General features: G+C 41.0%; 1 protein-coding gene across 1 annotated transcript in view; it reads left to right on the forward strand.

The window, feature by feature from the left end:
* Positions 1-1,513: 1,513 nt before the first annotated feature.
* BTBD7 (BTB domain containing 7) overlaps positions 1,514-22,624 on the forward strand; it is an 82,010-nt gene continuing 60,899 nt past the window's right edge. The window contains exons 1-3 of the mRNA XM_065403634.1: positions 1,514-1,684; positions 3,327-3,442; positions 19,733-19,920. Coding sequence (XP_065259706.1) covers positions 19,839-19,920 — 82 coding nt within the window. The 5' untranslated portion in view covers positions 1,514-1,684; positions 3,327-3,442; positions 19,733-19,838. The remainder of the gene's footprint in view (positions 1,685-3,326; positions 3,443-19,732; positions 19,921-22,624) is intronic.

Raw genomic sequence — 22,624 nt, forward strand, 5'->3', positions numbered from 1 at the left:
CCTCTTCTTGCTGGGAGAAAATGTAAACAAAGATCCAAGTTTGCTATCTAAGTGCTAAAATGGTTCTCTGACTAAATCTTTCATTCTGAGCTTAATTGATCCCTTTTATTCTCCCATCTAAGAGCCTATTTCTTCCTCATCAACACAGAATCTTCTTTCAAATAGGAAAAAACCTTATGAACAAAGTTTTATAGCTGGTTGCAGTCACATTGAAAATTTGATGTAGATAATAAGGGGCTGGCTTAGCTCTTAATATGGTGTGTTTCTGACTGTCTAGAGTTTGTGCTTGTGTATGCAGATATTGTAGCACTCAAAGGTCATTGTGTTATGTTTCATTATGTACATGTGCTGAAATGATCGATGCTGATAACCCACTAAAGATCTCTTTACATAAGAAATTACAATATATAAATTTTAGTAGCTAAATGATAACAGCCATGTTGATTTCAACTTAATATAAAATATGGGGGGAAATCAGTTTGCCATATGGAAAAGGACAGCATAGGATGGAAAAGAATTGTAATGTGTACGCTCTTAAATTAATATTAAAATATTATAATAGGGCCATCTGATTGTATGTTTGTTATTTCAGTACAAACAATATCTGAGATCAGGTCAGTGTTTTTGCATTCTTTTAATGTGAAAGTGGCTAAATACAAAAAGTTTATCTTCGGCTGAGATCTTGCATATCAGGTTTTATCGAGGAGGGTGTGTGTATGCATAACAACTGATTTACAAACTCCTGAAGGTGAGTTTGTAACTAAAGCTCTTTTCTTAGTGGGTCCTAATAGCAGTTACTGTTATGTAATTTGTCTGTGTTTTTGAAGACTATTCTTGGTTTGCAGGCAACTTGAGTGTAGCTTTTTTTTTTTTTTAGTGTTTCTTTTAGTTAGATTTTCTTTTTTTAAACAAAGGATAGTAAGACAATTTATATAGCTATCTAGGCTGCTTGTATGGTGAGACTCTTGCATATCATGCTGACTAATCGTGTCTCATTCTTGTACACTGTGTGTTCTCTTGTCCTATACTTAGATAGTAAATGCTTTGGGGTAGAGACCGTGGTTTTGTTCTATTTGTATGGCACCTAACACGTAACTGCCATGTGGCTTGTGTCTCCCCAATGCTTCAGAAGAGAGAGACTAGTATGTTGTAATATTTGATGGGTTGGAAGTTGGAAGGGGGCGAGGGGTGCCTATCAACAGTGATTGTTTTCCTGGCACCTTTTATGAAACCATGGGAGATTGCAGAGACACACTGATGGAACTGTTTCTACAATAAAGAGCTATGTTCTACTTTACGACCTTTATATGCACTCCTTTGTAATTTAAATTCATACTGTTGGATCACATGCTCCTGTTGTAGATGTATTTAGCTATAAGGGTGTATAGGGTTCTGATCATCCTCAGTCTGTTTGGAGAGAAATAAGTATACTGTATTAATAAGTAGGGTAATTCAATATAGCAAATGTTTCTTCCTCTTCCCTTCATTCGTGTCAGAACAAAAGGAAAGAACAAATGCATAAAGAGAACATCTTGGGCTAGTTAGAAGTTTCAGTAGCTCTTGCAGATGAAGCATACCTACAGAAGAACTGCATCTTGACTGAGAATTCGTTCAGCCAAACCACCGAACAATGCACCTTGCAAAGAAACGGTCAAAAATGTAAATTATGAAGAACGGGTGAAAGGTAAACAGACTTGTAGCTTTCTGTTTGTATAAAAAAAATAGTCTTCCCAAAGCCCTCCCCCCAATCTATTAAAAATTACTTCTAGTTGTGTTTTCCAATTAATATGGAAAACATTATTACCCCTGAGCTCTTGTTTTAATATTTAGATCAGCATTTTCATAAGAAAACATAGTGTAAGTAGTACTTGAATCCTGCAGTTCTGTTTGATAGTGTATGCAAAATAAATCCTTTCATTTGAAAGGGATTGAACTAGAAATCGTGAATAACTAACCACAGGCTGGTTGGTTTTTTTTTTGGTTTTTTTTTAATCATGGTAGGATCACTTGTTTGGCTGAAAATACCAGGCTGTGAATGGACAGAGCACAGAGTAAAGAACTTCGCTCACACAGTTTTTTCTTAGAGGTTAGACCCTGATGCCTAGATACCATAAAAACATAATGGCCACAGTGGGTCAGATCAATGGTCCATCTAGCCCAGCGTCCTGTTTTCCGACAGTGGCCAGTGCCAGATGCTTCAGAGGGAGTGAACTAAACAAGGTAATTATTGAGTGATCCATCCACTGTTGCCCATTCCCAGCTTCGGGCAGTCAGAAGTTTAGGGACACCCAGAGCATAGGGATGCATCCCTGACCATCTTGGCTAATAGCCATTAATGGTCCTATCCATGAACTTATCTAATTCTTTTTTGAACTCAGTTATACTTTTGGCCTTCACAACATCCCCTGGCAACAAGATCTATTGTGTGTTATGTGAAGAAGTACTTTCTTATGTTTGTTTTTAAACCTGCTGCCTATTAATTTCATTGGGTGAACTGGTTCTTGTGTTATGTTAAGGGATAAATAATACTTCCCTAATCATTTTCTCCACACAATTCATGATTATTATTTTTTATAGACCTCTATCCTATCCCCCTTTAATAATCTCTTTTCTAAGATGAACAGTCTGTCTTTTTAATCTCTCCTCGTATGGAAGCTGTCCCATACCCGTAATCATTTTTGTTGCCCTTCTCTGTACCTTTTCCAATTCTAATATTTTTTATTTTTGGAGATGAGGCAACCAGAACTGCACACAGTATTCAAGGTGTGTGTGAGAACCATGGATTTATATAGAGGCATTGATATTTTGTGTCCTATCTGTCCCTTTCCTAATGGTTCCTACCATTCATTTAGCTTTTTTTGACTGCCCCTTGCATATTGAGCAAATGTTTTCAAAGCACTGTCCACAATGACTCCAAGATCTTTCTTAAGTGGTAACAGCTAATTTAGACCCCTGTCATTTTGTGTGTAATTGGGATTATTTTCCAATGTGTATTACTTTACACTTATCAACATTGAATTTTTTGCCCGAGACCCAGTTTTGTGAGATCCCTTTGTCACTCTTTGCAGTCAGTTTTGGACTTAACTTTTGAATATGTTGAATAGCATAGGTTCCAGTACAGATCCTTGGGCAACCACACTGTTTATCACTTTCCATTGTGAAAACTGGCTATTTATTACTACCCTTTACTTCCTGTCTTTTAACAAGTTACTGATCCATGCACTATAAGATACATAAGTTTTTTTTCAGTTAAATAGCTGTATGCTACAAGAGCTTTGAGTATTTACCATGCAAATGAGCATATTATGTATCCCGCTTTCTTTCAGAGCTCTTGTGACCTCTACTGCTACAGCACACCAAGTTTTTTAGAATGCTGTAAGGTTAGCCAGCCTTGTTGTGGAACCAGAAATACATATTTTTGTCTTGGAGATTTATCAGCATAGTAAGTAACCTCACCGAGTTCATGTGTGCTTGATATTGCGTTACACAAAATAGGTGTATTAATAAGTTTATCTTCTGTAAGTAAATCAGGCAGATAATATAATTACCACTAAATACTTTTATCATTGAGAAAATCCTAAATATATGGAGGCTAAAAGAAAGGAAAGCAGCCTTCTTTTTGTGCTTTGGCAGCAAGTTGTGGAACTCTGGATGCTCAGATAAGCATGTTAATATACATAATCTAGTTTGTTATAAGAGCTATGACAATAGCATTTATTGGGCAAACCTGTTACAATCTATAAAACGATATGTTGAGGCAGGAAAGATGGTCTTACGTTTCAGACTTGGGAATCGGTAGGTCTGAGTTCTATTCTTGGTGCTGCTGATTACTTCCTCTACTTAAACTTTTGTACTGGTGACCCCTTTCACAAAGCAAGCCTCTGAGTGCAACCCCCCCTTATAAATTCAAAACACTTTTCATATTTAACACTATTCTAAATGCTGGAGGCGAAGTGGGGTTTGGGGTGGAGGCTGACAGCTCGCGACCCCCCTCCCCCCCATGTAATAACCTCACGACCCCCAGTTTGAGAACCCCTGCTCTATTACTTTAGGAAAATTAGAGAGACAGAATGGGTGAGGTATAAAATATACCTTGTTTCTCTAATATCCTGAGACCAACATGGCCAAAACACTACTGCATACTCACTTTAGGAAGTTATAAATAACTCCCTCTGTTACCTCTGTGATCAATCTATAAAATGGGAATAATACTTTCCTATTTTATGAGGTATTGTGAGACATTTAGATATTAGTGTTAAGCCCCATAGAAATAAAAGCAAATCTATTTTGGTGGCCCAGAACATAAGAATTCTGGATTGCCTTTGTTTGTGTACTTGTTTGCATGCCAATTCCAAGAAAACTGTTAGTTCATTTCTGTTTTATGTGATATTGTTAGTATAAGCTCTGAGAACAAACCAAAAGTGCACATCTACACTTAAGGGTTCTTTCAAATTTGAATTGTGAAAGGCTTTAACAAGTATTAATCTTCACATCTTTTTAAGAATGGATTTCCTCAGTGCATAAGAGAGTTGCTGCTTTTTGGAAGTGAAGATGCCATATATTTATATTTTTAAAAAATCTGTTTAGGTTTGGGTAATCAACTTACTGATGCTTACTAAATCGTTAGCACTGTAAACATACTGTACAAGAACCCCAACCTCTTCTCTAGTAGGTTTTTTACCACTAAAAGATTGGTTTTTGAATCTTAAGGCATTTTTTCTTGGCACTTTGACTATGGTATGCTTGTGCCGATAATAGTGGCTTTTGCCTTGCGCAGTGTTTCTAGTTGGGCTGCATATTTGAAAACTAATTATAGCAGTTGCCAAACAAAATGGCTGAAGCCAATTATATGCTGTGGAAAATATAAACCGAATTCTCAGATATTTGACTCAACTAGAATGAAGACTTATCATATAGCTGTCAGGTTTTTTTCAAGGGGGGAAAAAAATCTGTCCAAGCAATTTCCTAGTTTGGTTTAAACTTTAACTGATTCTTCCTGGAAAAGTCATACAGTAAACAAGACTTATGGTTTAATAGCATACAGAGATATGCATTAAAACCAGCAGTATATTTTATAAATATACAAGACATTTAAAAGCACATAAAACGTTTTCAACTTTGTTTTTAAGTCTGAAATATTCCATGACAATTATATTGTCCATCTTTACTTTGCTAATGCCCCTGCGGTATATTAATTGTATTAAAAAGAGGATTTACTTATTTTATTTTCTGTACTTAAAAAAACAGAAAAAGACTACTTCCTTTTGATTTGGCCAGAATGTTTTTTTAAATTTCAGATTTCTCCAAAATGTGCCACAGTAGCATATTTTGTCAGAAGACATTGTAAATGCCGGAGATCAGCTAAAATTAGGGGGATTTTCCTCATTTTTCATGTTCTTTGTAAAGGTGTGCAGTTAGACTTGGTACTGTTCAGTGATATTTGCATAGGTTTTTTTTTGGGGTGGGGGGGGCTGGATATCTTTAATGCTGTTGCATAGCACAGATGTAAAGACATTTTGTCTTTGAGGCCTGGTCTACACTAGGAGTTCATGTCGAATTTAGCACCGTTACATCGAATTAACTCTGCACCCGTCCACACCACGAAGCTATTTAGTTCGACATAGAGGTCTCTTAAATTAGACTTCTGTACTCCTCCCCAACGAGGGGAGTAGCGCTAAATTCGACATGGCCATGTCGAATTAGGCTAGGTGTGGATGGAAATCGACAGTAATAGCTCCGGGAGCTATCCCACAGTGCACCACTCTGTTGACGCTCTGGACAGCAGTCCGAGCTCGGATGCTCTGACCAGCCACACAGGAAAAGCCCTGGGAAAATTTGAATTCCTTTTCCTGTCTGGGCAGTTTGAATCTCATTTCCTGTTTGGACATCGTGGCGAGCTCAGCAGCACTGGCAACGATGCAGAGCTCTCCAGCAGAGATGGCCATGCAATCTCAGAATAGAAAGAGGGCCCCAGCATGGACTGATCGGGAAGTCTTGGATCTGATCGCTGTGTGGGGCGATGAGTCCGTGCTTTCCGAGCTGCGATCGAAAAGACGGAATGCAAAGATCTACGAGAAGATCTCTAAAGCCATGGCAGAGAGAGGATACAGCCGGGATGCAACGCAGTGCCGCGTGAAAATCAAGGAGCTGAGACAAGGCTACCAGAAGACCAAAGAGGCAAACGGACGCTCCGGATCCCAGCCCCAGACATCCCGTTTCTACGAGGCACTGCATTCCATCCTAGGTGCGGCCGCCACCACTACCCCACCACTGACCGTGGACTCTGAGGATGGGATATTGTCGACGGCCGCTTCCTCTGACATGTTAGCGGACGGGGAAGATGAGGAAGGAGATGAGGAGGACGAGGCAGTCGACAGCGCTTACAACGCTGATTTCCCCGACAGCCAGGATCTCTTCATCACCCTTACAGAGATCCCCTACCAACCGTCCCCAGGCGTTAACCCGGACACAGAATCAGGGGAAGGATCAGTCGGTAAGTGTTTTAAACATGTACACATTTATTTTTAACAGAACAGGAATATTAACAATGGGTTTTTCATGATTAGTTTGCCCTAGGCGCTTAACGTTTCAGTCCTTGGCAGTGCAACTACTGAAAAAAAATCTAACAATGTCCGGTTTAGCATGATTGTTTTGCCCTAGGCGCTCTACTGTTTAGTCCCTGCCAGTGCAGCTACAGTAAAATCCGGTCTATATGTCCGGGGATAGAGCAGAAATCCTCCTGGGACATCTCCACGAAGCTCTCCTGGAGGTAGTTGGAAAGCCTTTGCATCAGGTTCCTGGGGAGAGCGGCCTTATTGGGTCCTCCGTGGTAGGAGACGTTTCCGCGCCAGGAGACAAGCAAGTACTCGGGGATCATAGCCTTGCAGAGCATGGCGGCATACGGCCCTGGTCTTTGCAGGCTTTCCCGAAGCATCCGTTGTTTCTCCGTCTCTGAAATCCTCATCAGAGTGATGTTGCTCATGGTGACCTGCTTTGAATTAGGTAGGGGAATGTTAGTATTGGGACTGCTTGCCTGTTCCTTTACAGAACTGTAACCGGCGGTTTAGAGCCACGCGGTGGAGGCGGGAGAGGAGCAGCATACCGGGATCTTTCCCTGGGACAGCCGCGAGGGGGTGGGACAGGGGCAGAGTTCATGCTTGCCAGATTGCTGGCAGCAGGGACTGGCATTGCTTTGAATGTGAAAGGAGGCCAGTGCTGCTATTAAAGTTTTAAGCAGCCAGAAGTCTACGGCTTACCATGTCAGCCTGTTACCCAAATTCCGCTGTCCTGTCCCGCTTGTCTGATCTGCACTGCAAGACCCCAGGCACTGAATGCGAAGGCCGAAAATTCGACCTTGTCCTGAGTGCGCATGTGATAGGTGCTGTGCATGGTCTTGTTCACAGAGAAAGACTATGTTCTTTGTTCAACCAAAAATTTAACTTTCTGAGGAATTCACTCCCTTTTTCCTATCCCACAGCTGCGACTGTCTCCCGAACTACCCTGGCATCACAGTCCCAGAGGCTAGTGCAGATTAGGCGTAGGAAGAAGAGGACACGGGAGGACATGTTCTCGGAACTTATGAGCTGCTCCCGAGCCCAGGCAGCCCAGCAGACCCAATGGAGGGAGAACTTGTCCCAAATGCACCGATCACACATGGAACGGGAGGAGAGGTGGCGGCAGGAAGACCAGCAGGCGACTCAAACGCTGCTTGGACTAATGAGGGAGCAAACGGACACGCTCCGGCGCCTTGTGGATGTTCTGCAGGACCGGAGGCAGGAGGACAGAGCCCCCCTGCAGTCTATCTCTAACCGCCCTCCCCCGCCACAAAGTCCCATACCCCCCTCACCCAAAGTCCCAAGAAGGAGGGGCGGCAGAGTCCGTGAAAACTCTCACTCCACCCCTGCAGACTGCTCAAGTACCAGAAGGCTCTCATTCCCCAAAATTTGATAAGTCCTTTCCTTCCCGTCTCACCCAAGCCCCCGTCCCAGTTTCATCCCCCAGTTTCATGTGTAGTTGCTAATAAAAAATACGTTTCTGTTAATTACTGTTTCCATCATGTTCTTTTAGAGGAGAGTCTGTTTGAAGGGGGGGAAGGGGGTTGGTAATTGGACAGGACAGTCACCTTTACCAGGGTACAGACGCGGGGGCAGGTTCAGCAGCAGGGCGCACACACATTGCATTCACTAGTTACCCTGGTCAGTCTGGGAGGTGGTTTTCATGTTCTGTGTGTGGGGGGGCTATGTGACTTTGTGGCAGGGGAGGGCGGTTAGAGATCTTATGCAGCGGTCCTTATCCTGGATCACAGAGCCATGCAGCAGGGGATCTGTAACCGTCCTCCCCCTGCCACAAAGTCACATAGCCCCCACACATAGAGTCCCGAACAGGAGGGGTGGCAGGCTCCGTTGAAACAACCAGTCCACCAGTGCGCAGCCTGTCATTCCTGGATTTAGAAGCGTCGTTTGCATCACTACACTACACCCGCTCCCCACCACAGTCTGCGTCCCAGGTTCAACACTTTCCCGCGAAAACACTAATAAAGAAAACGGTGTTCATTAACAAATTTCAAGTGATTTTATTTTTAAACGTGTGTTGGAAGGGGGTGAACAGGGTATGTAACTGGAGAGGATAGTGAACATTTACTGGGTAAAGAAACGGGGGCAGGTTCAGCTTCTCTGTAAACAAACTTAATAGTCACAGGTTACCCTGCTCACTCAGGAACCTAGCTTTCAAAGCCTCCCGGATGCACAGCGCGTCCCGCTGGGCTCTTCTAATCGCCCGGCTGTCTGGCTGGGCGTAATCAGCAGCCAGGCTATTTGCCTCAACCTCCCACCCCGCCATAAAGGTCTCTCCCTTGCTCTCACAGAGATTGTGGAGCACATAGCAAGCTGCAATAACAATGGGGATATTGGTTTCGCTGAGATCACAGCGAGTCAGTAAGGTTCTCCATCTCCCCTTGAGATGTCCAAAAGCACACTCCACCACCATTCTGCACTTGCTCAGCCGGTAGTTGAAGAGTTCTTTTTCAGTGTCCAGGGCGCCTGTATAGGGCTTCATGAGCCAGGGCATTAGCGGGTAGGCTGGGTCCCCGAGGATGACTATAGGCATCTCCACATCCCCAAGACTTATTTTGTGGTCCGGGAAGTAAATACCTTCCTGCAGCCGTCTAAACAGACCTGAGTTCCTGAAAACACGAGCGTCATGAACCTTGCCTGGCCATCCGACGTTGATGTTTGTAAAACGTCCCCTATGGTCCACCAGTGCTTGCAGCACCATTGAAAAGTAGCCCTTTCGGTTAATGTACTGGCTGGCCTGGTGGTCCGGTCCCAGGATAGGGATGTGAGTTCCATCTATAGCCCCACCGCAGTTTGGGAATCCCATCGCGGCGAAGCCATCTATGATGACCTGCACGTTTCCCAGGGTCACTACCTTTGAGAGCAGTAGCTCAACGATTGCGTTGGCTACTTGCATCACAACAACCCCCACGGTAGATTTGCCCACGCCAAAGTGGTTCGCGACTGACCGGTAGCTGTCCGGCGTTGCAAGCATCCAGAGGGCTATGGCCACTCACTTCTGGACACTCAGGGCTGCTCGCATCCGGGTGTCCTTGCGCTTCAGGGTAGGGGACAGCAACTCACAAAGTTCAAGGAAAGTTCCCTTACGCATGCGAAAGTTTCGCAGCCACTGTGATTCATCCCAGACCTGCAGCACTATGCGGTCCCACCAGTCCGTGCTTGTTTCCCGGGCCCAGAATCGCCGTTCCACAACATCAACATGACCCATTGCCACCATGATGTCCTCGGCGCGGGGTCCCGTGCTTTGTGACAGGTCTGTGCCACTCTCAGACTTCAGGTCCTCACCGCGCTGCCGTAGCCTCCTCGCCCGATTTCTCAGCATCTGCCTCTGGGAAAGGTGGATGATAAGCTGCGAGGTGTTGACAACAGCCATAACTGCAGCGATGGTCGCAGCGGGCTCCATGCTCTCAGTGCTGTGGCGTTCGGGCTGTCACTGACCAGAAAAGTGCGCGAACTGATTTCCTGCCGGCGCTTTCAGGGAGGGAGGGCGGTGGTGACAGTTGGTTGATGACAGTTACCCAAAACCACCCTCGACACATTTTTTCCCCCAGAAGGCATTGGGGGCTCGACCCAGAATTCCAATGGGCTGCGGGAACTGTGGGATAGCTGCCCACAGTGCACCGCTTCCAATGTCGACGCTTGCCCCGTTAGTGTGGACTCACAAAGTCGAATTACTGTCCTTAGTGTGGACACACACGTTCGACTTTGTAATATCGATTCCACATATTCGATTTAAGTAAAATCGAACTACTCTCGTAGTGTAGACATACCCTGAGTCAGATAAAATGAAGCAACTTTCTAAAAATGAAAAGTCATTGCAGAAGACATGCAGTCATGTGTGTAATTTGAACAGAAGTCCTAGAAGGTAAAAATGGTGGCTTTTTGTTGAATTTGCTAGACAGAAAAATGCTTCATGTTAATCAACTTCTCGAATGAAAAATGAATGATTAAAGTCTTGCATGTAAATCTGATCTATGCAAGTAGGTTGATTTTAAAGTTAGAGCACGTGTGTAATGAGCTGGAAGGACTGCTGTGATAAGATTGAGATTCAATTTGTCAGTATATTAAAACATTAAATTGTTTGGGAGTAGCTTGGTACAGTATATAGGGACATTGTACTGCTATTGTATTAGTCTGCTGTATAGCACAGCATTTTATTGTTGGTTTTGTTCTTCTGTCTGGCCATTTATATAAATGTTGCCCTTTTGGGGTGTGGGCAGCGGAATCCTTGGATTTAGCATTTTTTGATTGCTGCTAGGACAGGACGTGTGTTTGAGTCTCTTTGCAGACCATCACAGAGTATCATTTTGAGCTGCATTGATCTGGTCTTGGGTGTCAAATTCCAACTTTACCTAATGTGAATGGCCTTGAAAATTTGACTACTTTTATAAATACACCCTCTTCTATTTTCTTTCTCTTGTGTAATGCACCTTCAAGGCTACACATGTGACATTGTGGATGAAGAAAGCTTGGATGTGGTTCTCACCACTATGGCACCAGAGAGCTTTGCTGGTGTTTCCTTCTCACTTAAGCCTTGTTGTGAAGGCCTTAGAATGAAGGACCAGGGTTACTGTGTGTTTTTGTTTTGGTTTTTTGTTTTCTCCAATTTGTGTAAAACCACTTTTTTTACAGGGAAAAGTTTTTTTGTTTTTTTTTATCTTCATAAAGGAGCACATTGTCCAAAGCTTGTAATTCTTCAAGAAAGCCACAAGAATAGTCTTTCCTAGTACAAGTACAACTGACTAATTAGGCCTACTCTTTGTACTTGCTCCTTAGTAACCTCTGATACACTTTTATGTCTAGTATGAAGTGTAGCCCAAGCTACTTTGAATGTGGAGGTTTCTTAAAAATGGTCAGAAATGTAAATTCAGCTGTCCTTTCTACTGTGATTTTTGCTTACTGTTTTGATGCAGAGAACTGTGAAACAGCCTCCTTTGCAAGCACAGATTTGGAGCTATAGATTTGGACTATCAGGTTTTTAATGCTAAACGAGAAGGATAAACTCAAGATTACTTTCCATCCGCTATGTTTCTTCCTCTTTTGGTCTAAACCTATGACCTTGATATTTGTGGTCAAGCTAGGTAATTGAAAGGTTCCATAGTTTCTCTAGGTTTTTTTACTGTTGTGTTCAAATGCTTTAACTACATCAAACCAAATTTCTACAAGATTAACAGTAGTGTCAGCCTGTAGTTGGTTGGGCCCCTCCAAAATCTCCTTCAGTTGGTTTTGTTGAATGTAGCACCTTCTGTAAAGTTCTTTTTTGTGTAAAATATGCTATGTTTTGCAAATGTATGACATTTATGGTTGGACCTTGCCTTTCAGATGTTGCCTCACTCATATTGTCACTAATATCCTCGGACCGACACGTCTACAACTACACTGCATACAGTTGTTTTTATGGTATAATCGCAGCGCTGTGCTATTTCTTGGGTGTCTTAAAGTTAATACATGAAAATGGAATCTTAATTTGTTACTTGATACTAAGTCCAAGGAATTGTTGGGTGAACCAAACACCATAGTATCCCTAGCCTGGATAAAAGCAATAAGAAACAAGTGTGTAATTTATGCAACTGGTATTCCTAACTCTGAACATGAGTTCTTACTGTGGCCAAAAGGCTAATGTGATCCTTGGAGCTATAAACGGCACTGTCGAGTAGGACTAGGGGGAGGCTATATTACCTCTGTATTTGGCACTAGTGCAATCACTGTTGGACTAGAATGTCTAGTGTTAGTGTCCACAATACAAGAAGGATATTGATCAGTTAGAGAGGGTTCAGTGAAGAGCCACAAAAATGATTAAAGTTTTGGACAACATGCCTTATCATGATAGACTCAAGGAGCTCAGTCTATTTATTTTAACAGAAGCTCAAACTATATGATCACAGTGGTCCCTTCTGGCCTTATAATCTATGAACTCTTTTTTGCTCTCTGTGTAAAATGTGTTCATTTTCAGTTGTTCCCAAACTTTAACAACCTGTGAACCCCTTTCACTAAAATGTCAAGTCTCGTGAACCCCCTCCTAAAAATAAATATTTCCAGGATTTTCTCCTTTACCTGAGTATAAATTATAAAAGTAGTGATCTTGTAAATACAAAATTTGTTTTTATAACATGCTTATTACACACTATTATTTATCATTACAGTATTTTATTACATTATGAAAACGGCAACACTCTTCCAAGATCTCACTTTCGTAGCTTGTATCACTTTGAATAAGCTTGTTATAAGACAAGTTTCCTATATTTCATCAAGGAGTATCAGATGTGAAACAGCATGAAGGTATTTAAGAAGCCAGCTCAAAGAGTTCCTCCTACACAAGCATTCAGGTTTTGAGCAGTCCAGGCAAACAACGCACGTTACAACAAAGCTTAAACTTGTTCTTCATAATAATTTTAAAAATAATACTAGCTGCCTATTTAATTTTAAAATCAGCAACAAATATCCACCTCCCTTTCCATTTCTTTTAAGGACTCTTGAAGCTTAAATCTCCTCAGTGTGACAGATATGCTTACTTTGATCTGCTTAGCTCTTAGAAGTCCAGGGGTTCCGGGCTGTTGGCCCCGTGCTGCCCAGGGTCCCTAGGGATAGCTGTCCGCCATTAGGACATTTTTTCCTGAGAACCCCCTGTAATATTTTGTGAACCCCCAGGGGTTCACGAACCCTAGTTTGGGAACCACTGATTTAAATGGTAGAAATAAAAAGCACATCATGTTGGTGTAAGTAACTTACTAGCCTGTTCAGTTTTAAGAGTAGGACATTTCATAATTCTCTGGCGATAACTCCAATTCCAGAAGAAATATATAGAAGAAAAACAAGCTTTCAAAATATGTGGGGGAGGAAAATATCAAATCTTCTGTTGTTGGCTGTACTTCATGTTTTTACACTTTGTACCTCTTAATTAAATCCCAGTGGTTAACAGAAAATTGCATGAAAATGTGGTGTTAATAGGTGACTTGTATACAAAAGCATGGCTGTTACCCAAAGTTCAGTCTACACACAGTTTTTGATAGATCAGAGTTTCAGGTCCAGTGACTTTCAGCAGTCAGCTCAGATCCCTCAGATGTTAGACCCTTATATATTCTCTGGTTTTGAAAAAATTGGGAAGCTTGTTATATTTCAGGCATAGCAGCTGACTTTGACTGGACTTGTTAGATTTTTATCTTTCTTTTTCATTTAAGTAACAGTTTAATCTGTAAGCCCCCCTTGCCTTCCAAATGTTGTTCGAGAGAACAATTGAGGCTTCTGACCAAATCAGATATTGCCATTTTCACGGGTCTCAATCTCTACTTTCAAATACTAGTTAGTGCATTGTAGACTTGTTGATATCAAGAAGTTGGGCACAGTTGCTTAACTCTTGTGTATGTTCATGTGTCCACTATCCTTTTTCTGGATGTTTTCCATCCTCAAAGGTCAGCAAGTCATTTCAGTTCTCTTTTAATAGCAAATAATTAAATGAATCTCTATAAACTTCAGAAATATAGCTTTCTCTTCTTCCCCCACCCCACAAAAAAGAGAAACATTAGTTCTGCTGACAAAAATTCCACATTCAGGACTTTTTGTTTCCCTGCAATATATATTATCAAACACCTAAAACAGTCAAAGGAGGGAAGCTTCATATTCCATTTGGGTGTTGGTGATAACTGGTGTAAGGAGAGATGAAATCTTGAATTTATAATTGAATGTTGAATACGTGTTTATGATTTGCCATAGCTTTCTCCTGTGTCTATTGATCTCCCTGTGCAGCTGGTCTTCACCACAGTGTATCGGAGGCATCATTGTCGAACATCTCTATGGTTTGGCTGAGATTTTCAGCCAGATGGATGATTTCACTTCATACCGGGAAGGCTGACTGCTGTACTAACTGGCTTGGCTCAGCCAAGTTCAGATGTAAAGATATGGCCCTTATGCTACTATATTACTGATTTAACAAAAAAGTAATTTTAAAAGGCAGAAAATAATCAATTAAAATTTACAAAAGTATTCCATTACACTTACAGTTCAGGTATGCAGTTAATGACCATACTGACATGAACATTCAATAGCTTTAACTTTGACCTATAAGATATAATTAACTATATATAGGTAATTTAAATATATTCTAATTATGTACTTTCCTTCATACATCTATATCTTGGGCTAAAGAATTCTTTCAATATAAACATTACAAATATGCAGCCCTTTCCACATATATCTCTGTGCTATTTGCATGGTAGCTGGTGAAACTCCTATGGTTTCCATAGAAATGGCCACGCAACACCAGAAAGCAACTTCAATAACAACAAAGAGACTGCTAAAAAGGAGATAAAACAGCAGACTTTCAAGCCTGAGGTTTTGGTCAGGTTATGCAAAAGCATATTTTACTGGATGTTTCACTAAATTCCTCCCACGCTGAAACTCCATGTATATAAATGAAATTTTATTTATTGTGGAGTGACTGTTTTGACACAGCATACATCTTCTAGGATGACTTTTTCACATTAGATATTCTAGATTTGTTGAAAGGATTCACTTTGATTATTAATATTTAGAATATATAGCATCTAATATTTTTGTAATCCATCTCTGGCTGAAATTCGCTTATTCGTCCAATACAGTTTGGGAAGTTTTAGCAACTACTTTTTAGTGAATGTATGCAACACTTGAGCAGCTTTAAATATTTGTGAATTCTATTCTATCATGTAGATGTACGGGCCACTTTCATGTCTTGCTCATCCAAATATTTCATTGACTTCAGTGGGGACTTTGGGTGCCCAAGAAACTTATACCAAGAGTTTTCAGTCAATTGCAATGTAAGGACTTGTTACTGTGAGGTGCTTAGTGCCTTCTGCAAGGGTGCTGAGCATCCTCAACTTCATTGACTCACTGTGTCTTGAGGGTACTCAGCACTTTCCAGGATCAATCCCCAAGTACAACTAACCCAAAAGAAAAATAGGGCTGAGAGAACAGAAATTAAATGACTGTTTATAATTGTCAGTAGCTGTGACAGCTTTACATTCACGTCATGATATTTAAGAACAGAAACAGGAGAACCTTGTAACCTTTGCTCTTTAGTTATGCATACTGGAAGGCACTACAGTTGCTGAATAGAGAGCGCAAGAAAACAAGAGTATCTTGTTTATAGAAACTAAATCTACTTATAATTAAACCAAATTTTGGAGTTGGCAGAAAAAAAGTTCAAACTCTGCCATGGTCTTCTGTTTGACAGGTTTTTCTGAGTCCCTGTGCTGTTTTGAGACAGTTTTTTCCCCCCTGTTGCTTATGTACAGAGCTTGAAAAACTTACACTTACTAGCCCAAGTCCTAAGCCTTCTAACTAGAAAGAAGAATGCTGGTACTATCCTCCACCTTCCCTTCCCCACCACAAAAGTTGTTACCCTCAAAGTCATGTATTCTGTGATTTTAAAGGAATAAAATGTGTTTGCCAGTGTTAGAATTAAATACAGTTATCTAACTTTGTACATTTTAATGCAACTTATTAAGGCTGGTTGAACAACAGAACAAAAGTTAATGGGGGGGGGGGTTGTACTACTTTAACCTTTATACCGGTATAGTTAAAGCGATACAAGTTTTGTATATAGATTAAACCCGTAGACTGTAAGCTCTCTAGGGCAGGGGACTGTTTTTTGCTTTCTATACAGTGCCTAGCACAATGGGTCCCTAAATCTTATTGGGCTTCCTGGGCTATTATAATGCATTTTGTAGACACCTTTCAACTTAGACATTATAAGTACATAATCCCCTCCATCCAATGCATCTGTGTGTTCATTGTGGGGGAGGATGTGCACCTTAGGCTGCTGATATTCAGTTGACAGTTAGGCTATTCCCTGTGGTGATAAAATGTTAACACTGCAAATTGAAAACAAATCTAAACAGATCTTCTTGAGAAGAGAATTTAAATAAGCTTGTGCCTATACATAGACAAAGAAGTGAAGAAACCATGCAAAAAGATAAGCGAAATTGGATAGAAAGTAAGGCTAGTGAAGCTGAAGAAGCAGGGGAAAGAAACAATAAAAGAACAGTCTACACAATCCTGAAACAGTGAACAGGATATGGATCAAAATTCAGAAGTATCCCAGTGAAAGGGAAACAAGGAGAAATTTTGAAAACACAGGAGGAACAAGAAAATGCATGGGTGGAACACTTCAAAGAAGTGCTAAACTGACCAGAACCAATTACAAGACTGGAATTTAACAATGATAAACCATTAGACCTAGATATAGATGTATCTGAGGTAAAAATCAGAGTAGTAAAAAAAGCACAGCAGAAGCTGAAAAACAACAAGGCAACTGGTTTGGATGGCATTCATCCTGATATGCTTAAATATGGAGGCGAAGACGTGGAATCAGTCATCTGTTCGCTGTGCAACAAAATATGGACAGAGGAGAAAGTGCCAGAAGAATGGGCCCTCGGTATCATAATCAAGTTACCAAAGAAAGATGATCTAAACAATTGTTCAAATTGAGGGGAGTAACACTTCTATCTGACACAGGAAAAGTATTAGCAGCAGTCCTCCTGAACAGAATGAAAGGAAAGATGGATACCACACTACATGAACAACAATCTGGATTTAGACAAGGGAGATCGTGCACAGACACTGTTTTCACCCTGAGATGGATTATTGAGAACACAATTGAATTCCAAGGCAGTCTTACCATCAATTTTGTGGACTTTCAAAAGGCATTTGATAGTGTAAACCAGGGATCTCAAACTCAAATCACCACGAGGGCCACATTGACAATTTCCTGGTGCAAGTGCTGGAGGAACCAACTAGGGGCAGAGCTCTTCTTGACCTGCTGCTTACAAACCGGGAAGAATTAGTAGGGGAAGCAAAAGTGGATGGGAACCTGGGAGGCAGTGACCATGAGATGGTCGAGTTCAGGATCCTGACACAAGGAAGAAAGGAGAGCAGCAGAATACGGACCCTGGACTTCAGAAAAGCAGACTTTGACTCCCTCAGGGAACTGATGGGCAGGATCCCCTGGGAGAATAACATGAGGGGGAAAGGAGTCCAGGAGAACTGGCTGTATTTTAAAGAATCCTTATTGAGGTTGCAGGAACAAACCATCGCGATGCCAAATGACTGGAGGTAGGCAGAGGAGCAGGGAGCAGCACGCTGGTGGGGGGTGGGGGTGGCGGGTGAGGGGAGCTTGGCAGCAGCAGGAAATAACTCGGGGGGGGGGAAGCTTGGCGGGCCACAGCAAATAACTCCGCAGGCTGCGTGTTTGAGACCCCTGGTGTAAACAGAGAAACAATGTGGAAAATTGTGGAACAATATGGAATTCCAACAAAATTAATTAACATTATGAAGGCATTCTACGCCGACTCAAAATTCTGCATTAAAATGGGAAATGGATTGAGAGAGCCATTCAGCATCAAGACAGGTATAAGGCAGGGGTGTGTCCTGTCTCCTTTTTTGTTTATGCTAGTCATTGACTATGGATTAAAACAATGTGACAGTGATACATATGGCCTAAAATGGAACAGTTCAAGGCTGTTTGATCTAGACTTTGCTGACGACATTGCTCTTATCAGTGAAGATGCCAACGGACTACAAAAATGTACAAACCAAGTAAAAAGTAATGGAGAAGATAGGTTTGAGATACAATGCAAAGAAATGTAAAGTGATATTAATGGGGACTATAGGGACAGAAATCAAAACTGAAGACAAGAAACTGGAGACGGTGGACAATTTTACGTATCTTGGAAGTACACCTCTACCCCGATATAACACGAATTCGGATATAATGCGGTAAAGCAGTGCTCCGGGGGGGCGGGGCTGTGCACTCCGGTGGATCAAAGCAAGTTCGATATAACGCGGTTTCACCTATAACGCGGTAAGATTTTTTTTGCTCCCGAGGACAGCGTTCTATCGAGGTAGAGGTGTACTATCAGCCAAGATGGTACTAGTTCCAAGGAAATAAGAAGAATTGGGAAGGCAAACGCTGCATTTCGAAGACTCAAACATCTCCCTCAAGACAAAACTGAACGTGTACAAAGCAGTTGTTATCGCCATCACAACATATATCAGTGAGATATGGCAACTTACCAAGAAAGATATGTAAAGGCTGGATGCATTTCATCACAAATGTCTGAGAAGAATATTGGGAATAACATATAGAGACAAGACGAATGAAGTCAGAAAAATTACTGGACAAGGCACCCTCTCACAAGTAATCTACAGAAGAAGATGACAGTGGCTGGGACATGTGCTGAGAATGGAAAAAGAATGCTTCCCAAATACCGCCCTTGAATGGAAGCCAGAAAACGCAAGAAGAGAGGAAGACTGTGAATAACATGGAAAGTAACAGTTCTGAATGATATCAAGCACCTCAACATGAAATTGCAAGATTTGGAGAGAAGGGCAGTTGACAGGCAAGGATGGCAAACGTGGGTAGCTCAATGTGCAGTAAAGCATGGGATGGACTAAGGTGTAAGGTCTGTATATACAACGTGAATCCTTGTGCTGTATGTCTTTGGTGCTGAGTTCCCTGGCTTACCTAGTGCCTTGCAATATTTACTTGTACATGATTGCCTACCTTTTGACATTAAAGTACACCTTATATTTTCTTTAAGGAATTTATTTTATGTGAAGACTTGGTTTGCTTTTAACAAATTTATCTAAGTCTTAGGGCTGGTCTACACCGGAAAAGTATAACTGTAAGTTAGGAGTTTAATTATATATCCAGGTGTGGATGCATTTATAATGGTATAAAGGTGCATTCTACCAGGATAGTTTATTCTACTTTCCCAACCAGAATAAACTGTACCTGGTATAATCAGTTTTATACAGTTAAATTGTATCTACATTAAAGGGAATTCTTGTCATTTTAACTTTACTGATCTATAAAGCGCTGCTGCTTTAATTTATAGGCAAGCCCATGAACTTGCTAGCTAAAAGTTCATGTTTGATACAGCTTTCCTGTTACTTGGCAATTTTAACATGCAACTGCATTATTATGAATAATTTGGAAGAAAAATATTCTTTGTTCATCATCCATAGGATGATCACTTTTTAAAGTTATTTTTGTCTTGAAAATTGTATTAGAGGATGTCTGATTAGGAACATAAATGAGCTTTTTCAATTTCATATATTTTAGAATACCTATTGAGAACAATTAATAAAACAAAATAATTTATTGCTGTTTTTTGTTTTTTCTTTAGAAATGGAGGAACATAGTCTGCTGGATCTGGGATTGAAGGTTTATAATGGATTATGGGATTATACATTGAAGAGCCAGCAGGCGGCATGCCTGAGTGACTGAAGAAAATGGGTGCTAATGCATCTAACTACCCTCATTCGTGTTCCCCAAGGGTAGGGGGAAATTCGCAGGCACAACAGACGTTCATAGGTAACTTTCAATTCTCCTGCCATTTTTATAACGTTTACTGTATTGTATGTGCAGTGGGTTTGGATTGCTTGCAGTATTGATAATGGGATGCAGAGCCTTTTATCTTCTACTTCACCTGTTTTAATCCACTCAAGCTCAGTAGTGCATGAAATTTGGTGCTTTTTAATAACTATTTGGCCTATGTGCAAAATGAGTTGATGTTCCAAGTTCCTAATGGGCAGATGTCCATGTGATAAAAACCACTATCACAGTTGGCTCTCTGGACAATCTTAACCATACATGACAACTGTCCTTGCTTACAAGGGTCAGATGGTACCTGTTAAACAGTACATGTACCATTTTTCCCACTTAGTTTCCCCCAGAAAGCTCTGTGCGTCATATTTTAATAAAATTAAAATGTTTCTATTTTTATTCCCCTCCCCCCCGTCCTCTTTCCTGTGTTGTTGACACTGTCTACATAGACATTGAATCACTTTCTCCCCCATAGAGATGATCACTCCAGTACATGGTTCAGGCACAACCTGGGAAACTCCATCCTCCTGTCCCTACTCCATTTTTCTTCTGATAAACAGAGGCCTTTATTTTCCAGCAGCACTAAAATCATTTAAACAGAAATTTGTGTGTTTTAGGAGCTCTGAAACCAAAGCTCTTTGGAGGGTGTGTGTGTGTGTGTTTGTGTGTGTGTTTTTCACAATGGGAGCCCCTAAACACTACCATAGTACAAATAATTAAAAAGCCAACTAGTTTCACTGATGGCATCTTCTTTTTAAAAAAAAAATCTTATTCCGAAATCTGACAGCCTGAAGCTTGTTTTTGTAATGGTAAATAACATGTTCTTATGCTACCACTTATTTTCTTGGATTACCCCTTGTTGACATTTAAAATCCTAATTTACAGTGTAAGCACATAGTTATATAAGATGTGAAACTCCTTTTTTTTAGTGCTTTTACTTGTGATGTGGAATCCATAGTTAACCAATGATCATAATGCAATGTTATTCCTATATTTAATCATCACTGAAAGTGCAGATATGTCCTAAGCAGAGAAGCATCTGCTATCTGTGAATCCTTTTTGAATATGTATCTTTTAATCCACCAGAAGTTACTGAAAATCTGAGTAGATGCAATCTTCATTACATACTGCTTATCTCCAAAGTAGATTCTTCATTTTGTGTGTGTAATCACCTCAGGATGCCAAGAAAACTGTTGTAGTAAATATCACCTGAGTGCCTGGGGCATTACTTCCTGCAAGGCTTTAAAAATTTAAATGTTCCATTTATATATCTTTAATTTCTGATTAACTAGTAGTGATAAACAAATTGAGCTATCTTCCTTTACAATGCCAAGCGCAAGTCTTTCCACCATTGCAAGAATAACACTCACAAGATTGATATCTACCTAAATGCTGCAACCCTAACACCCCCCCCCGACAACTGACCCTGAAATCAGTCAACCAACCAACCAGACCATACCCCAAGCAGTTTTACCCTGAAAAGGAGACATGCCAGAGACTCCATGGAGTTAACTAGGAACTTCCCTATTGCTATTAATTATATGTGGAAGATGCAGTGATGGGCTGCAATATAAAACCCTAAGATAGATACCAACATTTGTTGTCACCTCTAAATTTCAGCGACCCACAATTTTATCCAGTGAGAATTAAGGTTGAGATTTTCAAAGAAGCCTAGGGAAATAGGGCATCAAATCCCAGTGAAAATCAATGGAAGTTAAGCACCCAGACCTCTTATGGTTGCTTTGAAAATCCCAGCCTAAAACCCTACAATACTATTATCAGGGCCTTTCCCTTAATGTCTTTCCCTACCCTTTTCCCCCTCTTGTCTCCTTGACTTTTTGTTGTCTTGATTCTTATTTCTTCGTTCTTTTGGTTCCATGACTGAGCACAGTATCTATTTTCCTCTAACAGAATAAGACTCTGTTACTGAGCCTTTCAGCAGCTGATCGAATAACTAGTGTTTATTCTTAGAAATCAGCACTTTTCTAGTCCCATGACTATGTATGGAACATGTTTTCTATTCATGAGATTTATTTACTTTCTAAAAATAAAACTGGATATATGAGAACAAGGTCATAAAGTGGTTTTGTACACACTATCTTTTTACTGCTGGGGATCTAGGTTCAAATCATGTTATCATGTTATCTTAGGCTAGGTCTACACTACAGCGGGGGGTCGACCTAAGATACGCAACTTCAGCTACGTGAATAGCGTAGCTGAAGTTGCGTATTTTAGGTCGACTTACCTGGCTGTGAGGACGGCGGCAAGTTGACCACTGCCGCGCCGCCGTCAACTCCGCTGCCGCCTCTTGCCGTGGTGGATTTCCGGAGTCGACAGCAGAGTGATCAGGGATCGATTTTATCGCGTCTTCACTAGACGCGATAAGTCGATCCCCCAATAGATCGATTGCTACCCGCCGATCCGGCGGGTAGTGAAGACGTGCCCTTAGTCTCTACTTATTCCCCATTAAAACTTGATACCAATGTCAATAGTATAAGTATAGTCTGAGTGCTACAGATTGAGAAAATTAATTGGCAAAGCAGTTGGAGTATTTTCATGGTGCCTGCCCTGTGTTGCTAGTCACTTTCTTCCAAGCACACTAAAGTCACTTGCAGTTCATAAAGAGAGAGTACATAAAATAGAAAGTACACCCTTTTTTTTGCTGCTGTGGGAATACATTTGTTCTACTAAA

This window comes from Emys orbicularis, chromosome 4 (genome assembly GCF_028017835.1).
Source record: "Emys orbicularis isolate rEmyOrb1 chromosome 4, rEmyOrb1.hap1, whole genome shotgun sequence".
NCBI classification, from domain to species: Eukaryota; Metazoa; Chordata; order Testudines; family Emydidae; genus Emys; species Emys orbicularis.